Source organism: Hemitrygon akajei, chromosome 7 (genome assembly GCF_048418815.1).
Source record: "Hemitrygon akajei chromosome 7, sHemAka1.3, whole genome shotgun sequence".
In the NCBI taxonomy this organism is placed as follows: Eukaryota; Metazoa; Chordata; class Chondrichthyes; order Myliobatiformes; family Dasyatidae; genus Hemitrygon; species Hemitrygon akajei.
In genome coordinates this window covers 23,623,267-23,644,294 of record NC_133130.1, presented here as the reverse complement: position 1 = coordinate 23,644,294, position 21,028 = coordinate 23,623,267, and the positions used below count along the sequence as shown (strand labels likewise).

At 45.1% G+C, this 21,028-nt stretch overlaps 1 protein-coding gene across 3 annotated transcripts in view; it reads left to right on the top strand.

Annotated features, from left to right (window-relative positions):
* Positions 1–21,028, top strand: part of crim1 (cysteine rich transmembrane BMP regulator 1 (chordin-like)) — a 262,049-nt gene that overhangs the window by 105,807 nt on the left and 135,214 nt on the right. For all 3 annotated transcript variants that reach the window (XM_073050510.1, XM_073050511.1, XM_073050509.1), the window contains one exon: positions 14,522–14,764. In XM_073050510.1, the coding sequence (XP_072906611.1) occupies positions 14,522–14,764 (243 nt within the window). The remainder of the gene's footprint in view (positions 1–14,521; positions 14,765–21,028) is intronic.

The following is a 21,028-nucleotide window of genomic DNA, read 5'->3' as shown; positions in this document are numbered from 1 at the left end:
AATAAATATTAATAGAATAATAACCATAATAGAGTCAATGAAAGAATGCACCAACCTGGGTGTTCAACCAGTGTGCAAAAGACAACAAACTGTGCAAATACAAAAAGAAAGAAGTAATAATATTAAGTAAATAATAAATATCGAGAACATGAGATGCCGCGTCCATGAAAGTGAGTTCATAGGTTGTGGGAACATTTCAATGAAGGGGCAAGTGAAGTTGAGTAAAGTTGTCCCTTTTGGTTCAAGAGCCTGATGGTTGAGGGGTAATAACTGTTTCTGAAGCTGGTGGTGTGGGTCCTGAGTCTCATGTAGCTTCTTCCTCCTGCTAGCATCCAGAAGAGAGCATGATCTGGGTGATAGGGTGTCTGATAATGAATGCTGCTTTCCTCCAAGAGCATCTCTGAGCCACGCCCACTACTTTCGGTAGGATTTTCTGTTCAAGGGCATTGGTTTTTCCATACCAGGCTGTGATGCAGCCAGTCAAGATTCTCTCCACTACACATCTAGAGAAGTTTCTCAAAGTTTTAGTTGTCATGCCAAATCTTCGCAAACTTCTACGGAAGTAGAGGCACTGCTGTGCCATCTTCGTAATTAAACTTACATGCTGAGCCCAGGACAGGTCCTCCGAAATAATAAACCGAGGAATTTAAAATTATTCACTCTATCCACCTCTGATCCTCTGATGAGGACTGGCTCATGGGCTTCTGGTTGGGGTGGTGAAAACAGAATTATAGCCTTCGAAACATAACTGGAAAGGGACAAACATAGAAACATAGAAAGCTGTGCCAAACATGTCCTTACCTGAGAAATTACCCAGGGTTACCCATAGACCTCTATTTTTCTGAGCTCCATGTACCTGTCCAGGTGTCTCTTAAAAGACCCTATTGTATCCGCCTCCACAACCATCATGGGAGCTCATTCCAGGCACTCACCAGTCTCTGCGTAAAAAACTTACCCCTGACATCTGCTCTGTACCTACTTCCAAGCACCTTAAACTGTGCCCTCTCATGCTAGCCATTTCAGCCCTGGGAAAAAGCCTCTGACTATCCACACTATCAGGTCACCTCTCATCCTCTGTCGCTCCAAGGAAAATAGGCCGAGTTCACTCAACCTATTCTCATAAGGCATGCTCCCCAATCCAGGCAACATCCTTGTAAATCTCCTCTGCACCCTTTCTATGGTTTCCACATCCTTCCTGTAGTGAGGTGACCAGAACTGAGTACATTACTCCAAGGGGGGGTCTGACCAGGGTCCTAGATAGCTGCAACATTACCTCTTGGCTCATAAACTCAATCCCATGATTGATGAAGGCCAATGTACTGTATGCTTTCTTAACCACAGAGTCAACCTGCGCAGCAGCTTTGAGTGTCCTATGGACTCGGACCCCAAGATCCCTCTGATCCTCCACACTGCTAAGAGTCTTACCATTAATACTATATTCTGCCATCATATTTGACCTACCAAAATGAACCACTTCACACTTACCTGGGTTAAACTCCACCTGCCACTTCTCAGCCCAGTTTTGCATCCTATCGATGTCCCGGTGTAACCTCTGACAGCCTCCACACTATCCACAACACCCCCAACCGTTGTGTCATCAGCAAATTTACTAACCCATCCCTCCACTTCCTCATCCAGGTCATTTATAAAAATCATGAAGAGTAGGGGTCCCAGAACAGATCCCTGAGGCACACCACTGGTCACCAACCTCCATGCAGATTATGACCCGTCTACAATCACTGTTTGCCTTCTGTGAGCAAGCCAGTTCTGGATCCACAAAGCAAGGTCCCCTTGGACCCCATGCCTCCTTACTTTCTCAATAAGCCTTGCATGGTGTACCTCGTCAAATACAGTGCTGAAATCCGTATACACTATATCTACTGCTCTACCTTCATCAATGTGCTTAGTCACATCCTCAAAAAATTAAATCAGGCTCGTAAGGTATGACCTGCCTTTGGCAAAGCCATGTTGACTATCCCTAATCGTATTATGCCTCTCCAAATATTCATAAATCCTGCCTCTCAGGATCTTCTCCATCAACTTACCAACCATTGAAGTAAGACTCACTGGTCTATAATCTCCTGAGCTATCTCTACTCCCTTTTTTGGATAATGGAACAACATCCACAACCATCCAATCCTTCAGAACCTCTCCCGTCCCCATTGATGATGCAAAGATCATCGCCAGTGGCTCAACAATCTCCTCCCTCACCTCCCACAGTAGCCTGGGGTACATCTTGCCCGGTCCTGGTGACTTACCCAATTTGATGCTTTCCAAAATCTCCAGCCCATCCTCTTTCTTAATATCTACATCCTCAAACTTTTCAGTCCGCTGTAAGTCATCCCTACAATCACCAAGATCCTTTTCCATAGTGAATACTGAAGCAAAGTATTCATTAAGTACCTCTGCTATCTCCTCTGGTTCCATACACACTTCCCCACTGTCACACTTGATAGAACAATTTGCAGAGCTACAATGAATTTCACAAGTGGGAGGTAGTAGAAGCTGAAATGGGCTGAATAGTCTCCTCTCTTCCACTGTAATAACTCTCCAATCTATAATTCATCAGATGTGCTGACCCTGAAAGGCAGCATTAGCATCATCCCCTGTCCTTGAATTATCTGTGATTAAATTTATCTGGGTCTTGACTTTTTCGTTTTGTAAAAGCACCCTTGAAAGAGCAGTTTATATTTCATTTCACTGATGAAACTGCCATCAATAAATGTGAAGCAGAATGTACATTTTCATTCCATTTGCTTTAAAAGAACCACAAGGGGTTTCAAAATGGCTTGTCAGCCGTTTTACCCCAGGCTTGCACTGGTAAGAGGGAAGGTGGGACAGAAAATGCACCCAGATGTGAGTCAAGAAAGTCTCTGTGGATAAGTGAAGTTGAAGGACTAATTAAACTAAATCCTAAACAACTCTGTAATTTATCAAAAGATTAAAGAATTGCTTGATTTGTCATATGTACATTGAAACATCAAAATATACAGTGAAATGTGTCATTTGTGTCAATGAGCAATGCAGTCTGAGGCTGTGCTGGGAACAACCCACGAATGTTGATATGTTGACTACTGACACCAGCAAGGCATATGCCCATATCTTACTGACCCTAACGTGGGAGGAAACGGCAGTCACTAGGCGAATGTACAAACTCCTTATAGGCAGAGGCAAGAATTGAACCCAGATTGGTGATTGTCGGCGCTGTGAAGCATTACAATAACTGCTCCGCCCCTTAGTGTCATTCACTGTAATTTAGGCGTAACCAGTTTAGATACCAACTGGATGTATGTCCCCAGTAGAGTTTCCTCTCGCCTGAAAAAAAATCTCAGTTTTTAACTAATATAAAAATGAAAGTACTGAGGATCTAAACCAAATGAAGAACTGAGGTGTTCAAGCCATGGACGTTTCTTGTGCAGAAGCCAGTGATAACTGTCAGCTGACACTTGGGACTTGAGTTGCCCCAGGTTGCGACATCTGCAATCTCTCGTGTTTCCATTGGTACTTTATACTCCTGGTTCAAGCCTAGATGCCTGAGCTGAGACTGATAGGAGCTGACTGTGTGTTGGGTGCTCATCAGAATGGACAATTCCTTGCTGGCCCAGTTCTCTAATTTATCCAAGTCCAGATGACTTACGTGGTTTACTGTATTTGTACTATATGTGTGATTAGCAGGAGAGTATATGGAAAAACTCTCCCATTCCCAACTTGACTGTGAAAGAATTACAGAAAAGCTGAGAAAGGGACTTTTCCGTAATTCTTTCACAGTCAAGTTGCGAATGGAAGAATACACCGGACAACAATTCTTTTCAAAAGTGTTGCTTCCTCAGAAATTTTCTTTGTTAGACCGCTTAAAACTGAGCACAAATATCATTATAAACTGCTTGTTTCTCCAAATTCCTACATGATACAAGAAGTTAACTTTTATTGAATAAAATGCATTTAACTACATAACAGTGCTGACCCTTTGCAATAGTTGAACTAAGCTAAAAGCGTTTGTTGGTGATTTTCATTTGTGCTCAGTGTCTGAGGCTTCTTGCTTAAGTGTCCATCAATAATCAGCCAACATTGATGGATTCCAGTTGCCCTGATTGCGTTTCTCCATGACTGTAATGTCCTGGTGAAACCCTTCACCGTGCTCGTCACTGACAGCGCTAAGATTTGCAGGGAAGAAGTCTAAATGGGAATGTAGAAAATGAATCTTCAGTGACATGTTGCACTTTGTATGCCTGAAGCATGTTGTCAACTAACTGCACGTAGTTTGGTGCTTGTAGTTACCAAGAAGAATTTCAACAACATCTTAAATGTCTTCCATGTGATTTTCTCCAGTCTCTCTAGAAGTTCTTCACATTGCCTGTCTTTGATGACCTGATTGATTTGTGGACCTAGAAAAATAACCTTCCTTCGTCTTGGAGCCAATTATTCTGACTTGAATTATTAATTGAAATAACAAATACAGAATTTCAAAAAACATGGTGCATGTCAGGGAAATTTTGTGGTGATTTTCATGGTCATCAGCCCAAAGTCCAAAAGATACACCCATAGGTATTCAGGGAGCGAAATCTTTGTTGTCCAGTGATATTAGTCCTCAGGTTCAAGCCGGGTTTGGTTGGCTTAAGCTGGATAAGGTTTTAGTTTTAACCCCTGCTGACGCCTGCTCTCAGTACCCAGCTGTCTGTGCATTCAAGAGAACATAATTCATTACATTCACATTGTCAAATCCAGCTGTGATCAACCACATTAAATAAACTGACCACAGGTCACACTAATGAAAAACTGTGATAGGCATTTTCAGTATTATTGCTTCCTTCTGTGAGTGTAGGCTCATTATTCACAGTACGGATAAGAATCAGTTGGTTTTTGGGGGTAGAATATAAAGTGCATTCACATTTAATTATGCTGTTAGAAATATAACGGAACAGAAATTTTTAGCCATTTTCTCTCAAGCCTAAGATGACATAAAACCCTACTTGTGGAACTGCATTGAATTTTCTGGAATGATGTCAGAATCTGGTTTATTATCACTGACACACAGTACTGTGCAAAAGTCTCAGGCACATATATATATAGCTAGGGTGCCTAAGACTTTTGCACAGTACTGTAGTAATTTTACATATTGCAATGTACAGCTGCCAAAACAAGAAACAAATTTTGTGATTTCTGTGAGTGATGATAAACCTGATTCTGATATGGGTCTCTGTTGTGGACTGAGAGCGGGATGGGGGCAGGGAGAGGGGAATCATGGTTAGGAAAAGGGGAAGGGAGAGGAGAGAGCAGGAAGCACCAGAGAGACATTCTGTAATAATCAATAAACCAGTTGTTTGGGATCAAATAACCTTGCCTGTTGTCTTGGGGCTGGGTGTGTCTGCACCCATGCCACCCTCTGCCCCGGCACTCCTTCTCTGCCACCTGTCCCACAGTACTCCACCCCCGTCATTCCCAATATCCTTTGTTCCCACCGGATTTACAAACTTGCTGTCTGCTCCATGCTGATAAATACAGTACTGTGCAAAAGTCTTGGGCTCCCTAGCTATATGTATGTGGCTAAGACTTGCGCAGTACTGTGTGACAGAAGACTTAGCAAGCCAGTCAAATCAGGAGCATTTGGGTTTGACAATAAAATCCTGCTTTCTACGTGCACTTGCTGCACAGAAATTACACACGATACAGAGCAATGCTTCCAAAGCAAAAGGCATACATTTCTATTTTGCACAAATATATAAATTAGTAACTTCTTGTGAACATTTTTTATTTTCAGTATCCTGTGAGATAGTCTTTTGGAGCTAGTTCTTTCCACGTGCAGCTGAAGCCATAGAAGTTACATTCAGTTTTATAACAAATCACACATAAGCAATACTAGCATTGCCAGAGCAAAAGGCATTATGTTACCTAAAAAAATGCTCTGTGGGAAGTTGTTGTAAACGACTTTATGTATTCTATGGTTCTGATGACTATTTGTACCGCAGATGAGTAGGTATAAAGAAATCATTTTACAACAAAAGGTAAACTGAGTATCAGGAATGCTGACAAAGCCAGAAAATTCTGGCAGTACTCAGCGAATCAGGCAGCCTCCGTGGGGAATCAAATAAAGTTACCTTTGAGAGCAGTCACCGCACACCTTGAGCTGGACTATTAACTTTGTTTCTCCCTCTACCAGTCATGCTGGCTATCCCTGGCATTTTCAGATATTCTTTTCAGAATCCCTGCACCTTTTCTTGGCTTTGTGCCTGCTTGATATATCTGCACGCCTTCAGAAAGTCCACTCCAGCACATGTGAACTGAGCTCCTGAATCATTAGATCTAATAACAAACACCCCTCCTCTCCCAAAGTTCCGGGAGTCTCCCGCTTATTGATAACAGCTCCCTGACGCCGCAAATTATATACAACATCCCAGAAATCAATTTCTTTGAGAGGGAGTGTGAGAGGGAGCATCCTGATTGGTCTCTCTTCATGCCAAGTAGACCTATCAGTTTTCTCTGTGGGCGGGCTTTACAATTGACCTCAAAAATAATGACAGTGTTGCTCGCTGCACTGTTTGCAACAGTGACTTTTCTATTGTCCCTAGTGGGTTAAAATGTAAAAGACATGTTGAGGTGAGCTTAACAGGCGTCATTCATTCATTCATTAGCATAGCTAACATTATGTAAACTAGCTGGTTAGCTGCTAAGGAGCTACTCTATTGATGTCCCACGGGATGAAGCCAAACTCCCTGTAGACTTGCTTAAAGTTGTAATAGAATAAAAAAAAATGACTCCATGATAATATAAGTACATATTTTAATGTCACAATTCTTCATATACCCAACTTGGTTTACAGATTAGACAAAATCACTAAACAAAGTATTACATACACCCTTGGAGTCGACGGTGGGGGGGTGGTGTATGGGGTTGTGAGGGGCGGGGGTGCTACCTCCCTGAAATGAGTTTTTGCAGGGTGGGATGTTGGTAATAATTAGTCAGGAGCTTGTTGTTCGTGTGTATCCGCAGTCTGTCACGAATACTGGCTTAATTGGATATGGGAAAAACACGGGTGATCAGATCTGAGTTTAAATTGGGGCAGATTATGGCTTTGCGGAGTGGAGCAAAGCTGGCTCCTCAGTGGAGATGGTTACCTCATTCCTGCCTGTAATACATAATTTATTCCAAAGCCAAAATCCATCCATTGTGGCAGATCAGGGTTTTTACATTGCTACATAGTGGGTGGGTCGATCACAGCCTAGCTTCTACTAACTCTCTTGTCTGGTGTTGTTTGGATTTTGCCATTTCACACATTACCAGTATTCTTCTTTAACTGTGCATGCTCACAGCTGACTGAACTGTACACCGCTGTGAACGATAGTACGCGCACGCATGAATGTTCGTATGTTTGTATGAGCATGTGTGAGTGTGGGTGTTTTTCTATGCGTGCGCACGTTCGTATGGGGATGTGTGACTGCAAGGTTAGCGAGATTGAAGATTACCTTCATTCATCACATGTACTAAATCTACAGTGACCTATGCCATTTGTGTCAATGACCAACAAGGCCCGAGGATGTGCTGGGACAGCCCACGGTGTCACCAACTTCCGCACCAATGCCCACAACTTACTAACCCTAAACCGTACGAGAGGTAACTGGAACACCCAGAGGAAACCCAGGCAGTCACAGGGGAGAACGTACAAACTTCTTACAGACAGTGGTGGGAATTCAGTCCCATTCTCCCCATTGCTATCTCTGTAAAGCATTATGCTAAATATTCCCTTTCTCCGCATATTATGTCTTTGCATTTGAGTGTGAGCGCATGTGCAGTTGAATGCATGCATGATTACCTGTAGAAAAGTGTGTGTGTGTGCATACGAATCCATGAATGTGCCTGTGGCTGATTGTATAAAGTGCTACAAAGCCTGGCCTTTTTCAGAAATAACCACAGCCCAGTTCAGATCCAGTCCCTATCCTTCCTACAGTTGTAGCCAACGGGAAAGGGAATTGAATTTGCCACAATGGGTCTAGCGAGGAATTTGTCGATGTTAAATTGCGTGTTGAGGGGAAGAAGCAGTTCATCATTAAAATATTTTCGAGGATGCACTGATCAGAAATTGCATTTTCTTCCTTGAGAGAATTAGATTCCCAGATGGCTAGATGTCCCTTAACTTACTGCATTTAATTAGATATCCATCTTTAATATGTTGCGGTAACTTCAAGATATGGGTTATAATTTTAAAACTCTAAAAACAGTTTAATCAATTCCCTTTTTTTTAAGACAGAAAGCTTGTACTGAAACCAATTATTGCACTCTGTTGGCTGGGTACATTTTCCAATTGCCTGGTTTTTAAAGTAGAGAGTGATTGACAATATACCAAAGGTTAATTGCCCTAAATTTACACACAGAACACTTGATCGTCTCAAATGTCAGTGCTTTGATCAATACGAAAATGAGAAAAATGAAATGGAAAATGAGATCTTGTCAGTGGTCCTATTGAAGCTAATTGTAAAGAAGAGCTGAGTGTGTCTGGGGGCTCCGTGCTGCTGGAAGTGGGCTTCATCTTCCACCCAGGAGGGATTGCAGCTTTTACCAAGCTGCAACGTCACCTCACAGCTCTTGAACTCAATCCCCTGACTCATGGCCAACACAACAAGTACCTTCTTACCCATCCTGTCAGCATTATCCAGTGACTCTACAAGCGACGCATGGCAGACGTGCGTGTAAAAGAGATGGGGAAAAATGAAGTTCTCACCATAGAGGCTGAGTTCCTCGAGAGGTCCTCCCAAAGGCATGATACAGTGATATCGTTGAGGTAGGGACCCAGGACTGATTCTTTGCCATGCAGATGTGTTCTTGCAGTTGGACAATAGCTTTTTTTATACTCAGAGAGTGGTTGGTGCGTGGAATGCACTGCCTGAGTCAGTGGTGGAGGCAGATACATGAGTGAAATTTAAGAGATGACTAGACAGGTATATGGAGGAATTTAAGGTGGGGGGATATATGGGAGGCAGGGTTTAAGGATTGGCACAACATTGTGGGCCGAAGGGCCTGTAGTGTGCTGTACTATTCTATGTTCTATGTATTATATTTCATATTTCCTTGCAAAATGGAAAGAGGCTATTCAACCCTTGGAGTCCATACTGGCTTCCAAAGCAATCCTATCAACCCCATTGCCCCTCTTAATTCCCTATAACCCTATATCCCCTATAAAGATAGATGTTTCCTTTCGGTTAGTCCTGACGAAGGGTCTCGGCCCGAAACGTCGACAGTGCTTCTCCCTATAGATGCTGCCTGGCCTGCTGCGTTCCACCAGCATTTTGCGTGTGATCCTTTGCTCCCGCCAGATTTATGAACTTGCTCTCTGCTCCATGTTGACAAACACAGTACTGCGAAAAAAGTGTTAAGCACCCTAGCTATACACATGTGCCCAAGACTTTTGCTCAAAAGCCTCACCAGAGCAGTGAGAAGGCAATTGTTTGCACTGTGTTCATGGAGAAGACTGAACTACAGAGGGTGGCAGCCAGGTTGGGGGAGGACGAACCGATGCTCTGGATAGTGAACAGAGGAGAACGTAACACCAGCAAGGGGATTTTAAAAGAAAAAAAAAACCTGCAAAGTTTAATTTTCTGTGAAGGTGACAGAAGGGACAACGTTCTGCTGCCGGAGATTTGAAATTCAAATTGCATTTGTGGCATCTTTCAGAATTCTTTTTCTCTGCTGCTAGTCACTGGGGTCTGGTACTTCAACTACAATGGAAGCATTTCTGAAATATGTGTCAGAATCCAATCTAACCTGGTGTAGGAGGTGAGATTGGTTTTGTGGTCATTACCCAGCGACACATCCCACTGGGCTACATTGTGCAGTGAAGAGTGAAAGAGTAGCGGAGACATCTCAGTGATGGCTTCCAGTGTGGCAGTGTTAAGGACATTATTATGGAAAGTGCCGACCAATTTGCGGCTGCAACTGGGGACCGGGGGGGGGGGGGGGGGGGGGGGGGGGGGGAGGGGAGCGGGGAGCTTAGTGGAGCAAAGCAGACTTTCAGTCGAACAGCTTGGCCACCTGGAGTTGTACGCTGGAGAGAATCTAAGTAGGTCATAATGGGATCTCCAAGCTTTTCAATAACATGGTCACTATACGTACAGGCAGTTGTGGCCCTTGGATCTTCTGGCAATGAAGCAGTGCAAGTTTCTGCCCAGGGCAGTGACCACTGGCTGGGAACAAGCAGAGTGAAGCTGTTAAACCTCGCACTTCTGCAACCTGGCTTCATTTGGGTGCCTCCATTTGTACTATCAGTCTTTTCAAACAGTTGACTGGTGGGTGTGTGGGACACCCTGCCAGGGCATGAAGGTAGAGGCAGATCCATAAGGGACATTTAATAAACTCGAAGATCAATCTAATCCTTTCCTGCTAACAACTCTTCCACGCTGGGTAACATCCATGGGCCCATCTCAGAGTAGGTTAAGGGGGTTGGCACAACATCATGGGCTGAAGGGCCTGAACTGTGCTGTAATATTCTGTGTTCTAAACACAATGGGACCGCTACCCCCCCCCCCCCCACCCTTCTTCCCTCCCAAAGACTCCTCCCCAAATATATTCTAAAGAATTTCTGGTATCTTTATTCACACATTGGAAGTTGATCCGGCTATCACAACCGATGTATGAAGTCCATCCCCTGGCATGTGTGGGGTAACTTCAGCAAAGCATTGCCATGAGTCCATTGATGTAGAGAAGTCAGGCTGAGCTTTCAAGCACAAATGGGTTTGTGATGACAGCCTACTGATTTTACATGCTCTATGACTTGTATTCCATTGTGGTTAACATAGCCTCTTCTACTGAGGCCACTCCAATGTTGGAGGAGTAACACCTCATATTCCATTTGGCTAGCCTGTAACCTGATAGCATGAATCTTTAACTTCTTCCCCCCCCCCCTTCTCTTTTTCAATTCCCCATTCTGGCTCCCCTCTTATTCCGTCCCTTCTCCTTACTGTCCATCACCTCCCACCTCCTTCCCTTTCTCCCATGGTCCACTCTCCTCTCCTATCAGATCCCTTCTTCAGCCCCTTTACCTTTTCCACCGATGGCCACCCAGATTCTCATTTCACCCCTCCCCGCCCCCATCCACCTCCCCCTCACCTGCCAGCGTGTACTCCTTCCCCTCCCCCACCTTCTAAATTCCGGCTCTTTCGCATTCCATTTCAAGAGCTGAAGAAGGGTCTCCGACCAAAATGCCGACTGTTCATACCCCTCCACAGATACTAGCTGACCTGCTGAGTCTTCCAGCATTCTGTGTGTCGCTTTGGTTAAATGTGTGAATTTAAACCTCTCCCCGTTGCACTGGTGGGATGAGATCTCGGGCCTCCCTCTGGGTTTCTGCTACAGTAATGCTGCCTGTCCCAGTCAGTGCCCACACATGTTTTCCCCAGATGTCTCCAGGTTATCAAAGCTTGAGCCTTCTGCCTTGCCTCCTTGCTTGGGACATTCCTCTCCCTCAATTCAACACTTAAACCGCAGCACAGGGATCAGCACGGTGCTGGTTATTTTGCCCGACTGCACCGTGCGTTTGACCGCAACCTGAGATTAGGCAAATTACCCTGAGTTGCCTAGTGGTTACATCATTTCAAACCTATATGATCTGCCCTCTCTCTCTCCCTTCCGTCCTCCCTCCCTCGCTCCTCTTATCTTTCTAAAGCCTAGTTGAGTTCAGCCAACCTTCAGAGACGGCTGGTGTCAGATTAAAAAATAAACAGAATATATAAAGGGATAAAAGAGAGTTAAATCAAGACGGTGTTCCCAAGCACGCACTGTGACAGAAGTGGTGGAGAACAGGGGCAGCACTGACCTCAGCCCAAGGCAGCAGAAGAGACCGATGTCCTTTAAACGTGCGCGCAAATAGTCGTAAGGGGTGCCTGCCTCTGCTTTCTGCCCTGCATGATTTCACGGGGAAGGAAGGGAGAGGGAGGAAGGAGAGCAATGAAGTAAGGAGTCTGAACATAGAGCATAACACAGTTCAGGCACTTCAGCCTGTGATTTTGTGCAACCACTTAACCTGCTCTAAGGTCAATCCAACCCTTTCCTCCCACATAACCGTCCATTTTTCTGTCATCCATGTGCCTATCCAAGAGTCTCTTAAATGTCCTTAAGGTATCTGTCTCTATCAGGTTTATTATCACTGATATGCAGTACTGTGCTAAAGTCTTAGGCACCCTAGCTGTATACTGTATATGTGCCTAAGACTTTTGCACAGAACTGTAATAATTTTATGCTTTGCACTGTACTGGTGCCAAAAAAAATGAAACACATTTTGTGACATATGTGAGTGATGATAAACCTGATTCTGATATGGGTCTCTGTTGCGGACTGAGAGTGGGAAGGGGGCAGGGAGAGGGGAATCATGGTTGGGAAAAGGGGAAGGGAGAGGCAAAACACCAGAGAGACATTCTGTAATGATCAGCAAACCGATTGTTTGGAATCAGATGATTCCAGGTGTCACCCCTTGCCAGTTGTCTCAGGGCCGGGTGTGTCTGCACCCATGCCATCCCATGCTCTGGGCACTCCTCTGCCATCTGTCCCAGACCCCTCCCATGGCACTCCACCATTCCCAACATCCTTTGCTCCCACCACATTTACAAACCCGCTGTCCACTCCTTGTTGACAAATACAGTACTGTGCAAAAGTCTTAGGCACCCTAGCTATATATATGTGCCTAAGATTTTTGCACAGTACTGTATGTCGTGAAATTTGTCGTTTTGTGGAAGCATTACAGTGCAGGACCATCCCTGGCAGCATGTTTCATGCAACTATCATTCTCTGTGTAAAGAAACTACCTGTGGTATCCCCTCTGTGCTTTCCTCCAATCACTGTAAATTGTGTCTCCTTGTATAGGCATTTCTGCCCTGGCTGTTCACTCAATATGTCTCTCATTACCTTATACACCTCTATCCTTATCCTCACAGGACATGCACTCTAATTCAGACAGCACCTGGTAAGTATGGGAGGAAGAAAGAGAGGGAGGAAGGAAGGAGAACATCAAGAAATGCTAGAAAGAAGGAGCATCCTTGCAGAAAGGGGGAACAACTGGTACACAAGAGATGCTGGAACTCCAGAGCAAAATGCACAAAATGCTGGAGATACACAGCAGTACACACGAAATGCTGGAGGAACTCAGCAGGCCGTGGAGCATTTAGGAAAAGAGTACAGTTGACGTTTTGGGCCACAACCTTCCGGCAGGATTCAGACCGAAACGTCGACTGCAGTTTTCATAGATGCTGCCCGGCCTGCTGAGTTCCTCCAGGATTTCGTGCGTGTTGCTCAGACTTCCAGCATCTGCAGATCTTCTCTTGTTTGTGATGAGATGCACAGCAGGTCAGGCAGCATCTGCAGAGGGGAATAAACAGTCGACATTTTGGGTTGAGATCCTTCATTGGAACTCTGATGAAGGGATTTGGCCCGAAACCTCAACTGTTCACTCCCCTCTTTAGAAGAATTGGTCACTGGTTTATTGTTGTCATATGTACTGTGATACAGTGAAAAACTTTGCATTCTATCCATGCACCTTATTTCACCAGGTAAGTGCAGAGTAGTGCCAGGGAAAGGCAATCACAGAATGCAGAATTTACTGTTACAGAGGAAGAGCAGTGCAGGCAAACAACAAGCTTCAAGGACCATGATAAAGTTGTAAAGTAGGAGGACATCAAAGTAGACATTCAAAGTAGGTTTGTGAGGTAAGGAGTTCATCTTTATTGTACAGGAACTCCATTCAGTGGGAGCTGGGTATGTGTGAGGAGGGTGGAGACCAGCTGGGCTTGGTGAATTACCAGCAGCTTCCTTGCCTGAAGCTTCCAGCGTTCCAGATTGTTTCACGTCACTTCTAGTACTTGAGTGTAAAAGAGAACAAAACAATTATGAATCCCGATCCAAAGAAACACACAGTGAGCTAAAGAACACAATAATAAAAACACACAATAAATATAAATGCGTAAGATTAGCTTATGGATTGATTGTCTGTACATTAAGTGACACAAGACACAAGAGTGTCTGTACATAAGGTGACTCTGACAGGAAATGATAAAGTAGTGGTGGTGGGGTGGGTTATTGGGTGGAGGTGTTGGGGAAAGTAACTGTTTTTGAGTTTGGTGGTCCTGGTGTGGATGCTGCGTAGCCTCTTCCCGAATGGGAGTGGGACAAACAGTCCATGAAGAGGGTGGGTGGGATCCTTCATGATATTGCTGGCAGGTAGGCTGGTGCCGGTCTCGCCCTGGGCAGTCTGGACTACCTGTTGGAAAGCCCTCCTGTCCGCCGCAGTGCGGTTTCCGTACCACGCAGTGACACAGCATGTTAGGATGCTCCCTGCTGCACATCCGTGGAAGGTTGTGAGGAGTGATGTCCATGGTCCAACTCTCTTCAGCAGATGGGTGAGATGGCAGAGGTTGGGCACGGGGTAGGCAAGCAGCACAGGCTTCACAAGTATCAATGGGAGGTGTGCGTCACTGACACATAGATACCCCCCCCCCCCCCGCACCATATATTTCTCTAATGTCTCCCCCTTCTGTTTGTTTTGCAGAAGAGAAGCCGGATTGCTCCAAGGCCCGGTGCGAGGTCCAGTTCTCTCCACGCTGCCCCGAGGACTCCATCCTGATCGAAGGCTATGCCCCACCCGGCGAGTGTTGCCCGCTGCCGAGCCGCTGCATGTGTAACCCAGCCGACTGCCTGAGGAAGGTCTGCCAGCCCGGCTACCAGAGCATCCTCGTTTCCAAGGCTTCGGGGAAACCAGGGGAATGCTGCGATCTTTACGAGTGCAAGAAAGGTGAGGGACAGCCCTATTCCTCTTTCAGACGTTACTTTAAGGGGTAGCACGGTAGTGTGACAGTTGGTGTAACGACTTACAGTGGCACCGATCTGGATTCACTCCCCGCTGCCGTCCATAAGGAGTCTGTACCTTCTCCCTGTGATCGCGCATTCCAGGGCCATGCAGCGCAGGGTTAGTGAGTTGTGGGTGCGCTGTAGTGGTGCCAGATACGTGAGGACACTGGCGGGCTGCCCCAGCACGTCCTCGAACTGTGTGAGTCGTTGATACAAACAATGCGTTTCACTGCATGTTGCAATGCACAGTTAGTTCCTGCTCTTCCAGGAGAGGAGTTGGTGTTTCATCAGAAGCCAATCCTAGGCACTCCTCTGCCTACAGACACAGGGCGAGTGCAGACGCTGGAAACTGGGGCCAAGGGTAAACTACTGGAGGAACTCAGTGAGGAGGAAAATGGACAGTCCTGATGGAGGCCCTCAGTCCAAACATTAACTGTCCATTCCCTCCGCAGATGCTGCCCGACCTACTGAGTTTCTCCAGCAGCTTGTCTTGATCAGTATTATGCAAATCTGTCCATATTATGCATTCATTTCTGGAGACAGGGAAATCTCACAAGATAATAGAACAGTTTGACCTTGTCCTGTTCCTGTTCAGTGGTTCCATTTAATAAACAGTGTACAACCTGAAATCCTTACTCTTCACAGACATCCACAAAACGGAAGAGAACCCCAAAGAGTGAATGGCAGAAAACGTTAGAGCCCCAAAGCCCCTCTCCCCCTCCCCCACTTCTTTCAGCAAGAAGTATTAGCACCCTGCCAGATCTATGATGAAGGGTGTTACTCTGCGTTTACACTCTCCCACCAGTGCTGGTCGTCTGGTAGGCCCTTCGGCCCATCTAGTCTATACCAACCTAATCTCCTACCCTCCACGCCCCACTTCCACTGGTCATTCCACACTTGTACCACCCTCTCAGAGAAGATGTTTCCCCTAGGATTCCCTTGAATAATTTCACCTTTTGCCCTTAATCTATGACCTCTAGTTCTCATCCCACTCAGCCGGAGGGGAAGGGGCATGTATGCATAAGTTTATTGGGTCCAAGTGTTTTCTTGGTCTACCAAAGAGCTGGAAAGATGGAGGTGTGACTTTGAGCATGGAACTCAGTTCTGTCTCCAGACTTCACTGAAATTATCACCTCCCTTTATCTTCCTTCAACTTCCCATTTATTCTTTGGAGGTAATTGTAACCCCTGCAATGGAAGTTCGAGGCAGATCCTGGCCACAGCAGTTTAAGACTGATGATAAGATGTATGAGCGGTGTTTAACAGGGAGTAGATCAGTTATTGCTCCTGTTGCTTTCAGTCACATTTAGTCCTCTCATCTACTGGTACATAACAAAATCATGCCTTTGTTCCTCGCCTCTACACCTGTAAGAAATATTTTTAAGATAGAGAGAGAATAGTCACTTAGCCCAAACCTGTGAGGCATGTTGCAATCTACAAGCAGCCATCACCAACAGCATTATTTCTCCGAAGTCTTTGTTCCAGTGGTCAGGTTTCCTCCTTCATTACAAGCCATCTGAAACAGCTCAACTCCTTATACATCTTTCTTTGTGTATTTGCACAGTTTGTTGTCTTTTGCACACTGGATGAATGTCCAAGTTGGTGCAGTCATTCGTTGATTCTATTATGGTTATTATTCTATTATGGATTTATTATGCATGCTCGTAAGAAAATGAATCTCAAGGTTGTATATGGTGACATTTATGTACTTGCATGATAAATTTGCTTCAAACTTTGAAGTTTGCCTTAGTGAAATTCAATTCAATTCTTAATCTTTGCTCAAACTCTGTCAACAAAGTGAACAGTAGGGCATTGAGGAGTGTGGTAGAACAAAGGGATCTGGGCATACAGGTACATAATTCAGTGAAAGTGGCATGAAAGGTAGATAGGATCATAAAGAAAGCTTTCACCACATTGGCCTTCATAATTCAATGTCTTGAGTACAGAAGATGGAATGTTATGTTAAAGATGTATAAGACTTTGGTGGAGCCTAATTTGGAGTGTTGTGTGCAGTTTTGGTCACCTACACAGGAAAGATGTGAACAAAGTTGAATGAATACAAAGAAAGTTTACAAGGATGTTGCTGGGTCTGGAGGACCTGAGTTATAGGGAAAGATTGAATAGGTTACAACTGTATTCTTTAGAACGTGGATTGAGAGGAGATTTGATAGAAGTATACAAAATTACGAGGGGGATAGATAGGATAAAGGCAAGCAGGCTTTTTCCTCTGAGGTTGGGTAGGATTGCAAGTAGAAGTCATGGCTTGAGGGTGAAAGGGGAGAAGTTTGAAGGGAACATGAGGGAAAACTTCTTCACTCAGAGGTTCATGAGAGTGTGGAACAAGCTGGCAACACAAGTGGTCCATTCGAACTTCATTTCAATGGTTAAGAGAAGTTTGGTTAGCTACGTGGATAGTAAAGATATGGAGGGCTATGATCCCGGTGCAGATCAATGGGAGCAGGCAGTTTAAATGGTTTTGGTGTGGACTAGATTGGCTAAAGTGCCTGTTTTTGTGCTGTACTTCTCTATGACTCTGAAGTGCATGGAAAGAGTGTTATGAAGTTGGGGAGAGAGAAGAAGAGAGCAAATGTGAGAAGACTTAAGTTTGAAAGTTTGGTTCCTGGCACCAGATCCCCATAGACTGAAGTTAAAAAATTCTCAGTCCTGTTTTGCAGTCTCTCCATGTTCTCCGTAACCTCCTATCTCTGTAAGCCCCTCCAGTCTCTGTAGCAGCCTTCTGCAATCCTCCATTTCAAGCCTCAGTTTTTGTGCCTCCCTATTTGGTAGAGATGCCTTCAGCGGCTAAGGACTTCAGCTCTGAAATTTCTCTCCCCAAATTCCCATTCATCCAATGAACTTGTTCCCCATGCCTCCCTTTCTTCCTGTGAGATGTTCCTCAAGACCTAGCTCACTCACTCTGTCCACAGTCACTCGATGTGGCTTCGTTTGCAATGTGGTTGGATGTCTCTCTGGGAGATGTAGCCTGCTGTCGTTCTGAGCCCTATGATCCCAGGTTTAGGTACACGTGGGCACTGAGGCACGGGGAAACCCTCCGTGAGAGAATCAACATTTCGGCTGCATTTGCCATTGAATCCTTTCATTGTTAACCTCAGCACCCAAGGGGTCACTGCGCAGCTGCTTCCAGCCACCAAACCCCTCCGTGATTATGATTGTCCCCTGGTTGGCAGGGTGGAGATACGTCCCTACCAAAGGAGGTGAAAGGTGCTTCTCCCTCGCTCGCCTGCAGGTCACCCTTGGGTGGCGTGTAGCACCTGCTCAACCCCCCAATCAGGGTCACGTGAAGCCATGGGAGCAGGGGGTGGGTGGTCGTATGAGCAGCCAGTGCATATCACAAGTCCTGGTTATGCGACCACTGATGCCGGGCAGACAATCTCTGAAGAGTACTGATAATGGCTGGGGTCACCCATCTTGTAAAGACCCTGCTCAGAGGAAGGCCTTTCCCATCCCTGTGCATTTTCCATTCCCATGTCATTCCCATTCCAATGCCATTCCCATTCCATGCTTTTCTCCACTCCCGTCCCTGTGCCTTTCCCATTCCCACATACTTTCCCAATCTCCAGACACTGCTTTCTATCCCATTTCACCCAGGGCTTGGGTCAAGGGTGAATGGTGAAGGGTGAAATGTTTAAGGGGAACGTGAGGGGGAGCTTCTTCACTCAGAGGATGGCGTGAGTGTGAAACTAGCTGCCGGTGGAAGTGGTGGATGCAGGAAATTTGGATAGGTACATGGATGGGAGGGGTATAGAGGGCCAGGTTAATGGAACTGGAAGCATAATTAATAAATTATTTAGAGATGCAACAGGGAAGGGGTCCTTCTGGCCCAACGAGCTGCAACACCCAGCAATCCGCTTATCTAACCCGAGCCTAATCACAGCAGAGTTTGTAATGACCAATTAACCTCCTAGCCGGTACGTCTTTGGACTGCAGGACCCAGTGGATACCCACACAGTCACAGGAAGAATGCCAAAGCTCCTTACAGACGGTGCAGGAACTGAACTCGTAACTCTGGAGCACCCCGAGCTGTAATAGTGTCTCGCTAACCGCCTCGTTACCATGGTGCCCAATAGTAATAGTTCAGAACTGACTAGATGGGCTGAAAGGCCTGTTTCTGTGCTCTGGTGTTCTCTAACTGTACGACTTTATTTACTTTCCATCTCTGCTCCTTCCTCTCTGTTCCCAGCCAACTCCCCTCCCCCCACCATCCTTCTCTGCTCCACCCTCTCTTTTCACAGAGCCCCCCCTCCCCATCCACCAGCCTGTATTTTGCCATTACAACTGGGTCCTGATTAAAAATTGCACAAATGAGGACAAGGGTATTTTTAGAATCAATTGGCCCGACTGAGCCCAGCATCTCTTTTAAGTTCTGATTTAATCCAGCCTCATGCCCAGTGCAATGGGGAGATCTGGTAAAAATCCTTCATCCATCAGCTGGTGTAAAGTGCCGACAGCAGTGTTTAGCAAATTCTGCAGTTCAGTACCATGTACATCCAAGTGCTGTTTATTTTGCTAACAAGGCTCTGAAGCAGCCAGGTCTGAAATTTTCCCATACCTGGTATAACACCAAGTGAGGAAAATTTGTCAGCACCGTGCAGTCAGCAAGGCTGAAGGAACTGGGAAGGGTTTATTGCTTTCGTTGCTGTTACTGTGAAGCCCTACACCACCAGGTTCAACAATACAGACCTCCTTTTGCACTACCAAGGACTGATCTGTGATGCGGCCTTCTCTCTACAGCCATCAGGAAGTAGGCACAGGAGCCTTACGTCCCACACCACCAGGCTTACAAACAGTTACAACGCTTCAGTTATAAACCGGCGTGGATAACTTCACTGACCTCAACTCTGAATTGATTCCACAGCCTATAGATTCACTTTCAAGGACTCTACAACACATGGGGTAGTGTAGTGGTTAATGCCGCGCTTCACAGTACAATTCCTGCCGCTGCCTGTAAGGAGTCTGGATGTTCTCCCCCTGACCACGTGGGTTTCCTCTGGGTGCTCCAGTTTCTCCCACAGTCCAATGACATACTGGTTGGTTGGTCAATTGGTCAGTATAAATTATCCCATGATTAGGCTAGGATTACGGTGCCTATAAATAGAATTCACCCCCCCCCCCCGGGAAGTTTTCATGTTTTACTGTTTTACAACATTGAATCACAGTGGATTTAATTTGGCTTTTTTGACACTGATCATCAGAAAAAGACTCTTTCATGTTAAAGTGAAAACAGATCTCGACAAAGTGATCCAAATTAATTACAAATATAAAACACAAAATACTTGACTGTACAGCTCGAAGGGCTGGACTGATTCTCAATAAATAAATAGATGTTCTCAGCATTATTTATTTATTTTTCTTAAAATTATTTGCACTTTGTATTCATTGCTTGACAGCCTTCGTGGGTAGCTTTTCACTGATTTTGTTGCATTCATTGAAGTGCCATAGAATAAATTCAAAATGCCCGCAAGAAAACTTCGATATTAAATTTACCTTGAACTTTTAAACTGATGTTTAGCATTGATCCTTTTTTTTTGCACAGTCTTTTTGTCTCCACTGTATTGTATAATTTATATATAATTTTTGTTCTGTGTTTTTTGTACAAACAACACAGAACAAAAGTTATACATAAATTATACAATACAGCCCGGGATGTTGCGGCAAGTAAGCTTGTCATTTTGCCTCTGCTTCACTGTACTCATCCACGTGACAATGAACTCCACTCGACTTGGTTGACAAACTCCAGGCCTTTACAGGTGAATGACTTCGTTGGCCTAGAGTTTTGGATTCTGTCAAATTCCCCCAGGTAGCTCACCTTCCTTACTTGGAAATATACCGCCGTTTCATCATCATCGCCCTTCATCATCATCATCATCATCATTCTGTCAATTCATCATCATCGCTGGGTCTGAGTTCTAGGACACTCTCCCTCTTTATCTCATGTTCTCAATGTATATTGTTTATTTATTATTATTATTTATTCCTGGTTGTGTTTGCACAGTTTGTTGTGTGTTGTATACAGGTTGAACTGTGATAGCTGTGACACTCAGATCTCCCTGTAGACTCTCTCCATTGGAGTTGGAGTCCCGTCTCTGTGTGCAGGTGGGGATGCAGGGAGTGGGAAAGGGAATTGTCTTGCTGTTGTTGATTGTTGTATTTTGGCAAAGAGTTGTTCTTCTAAACATTGCGGGCAGGCT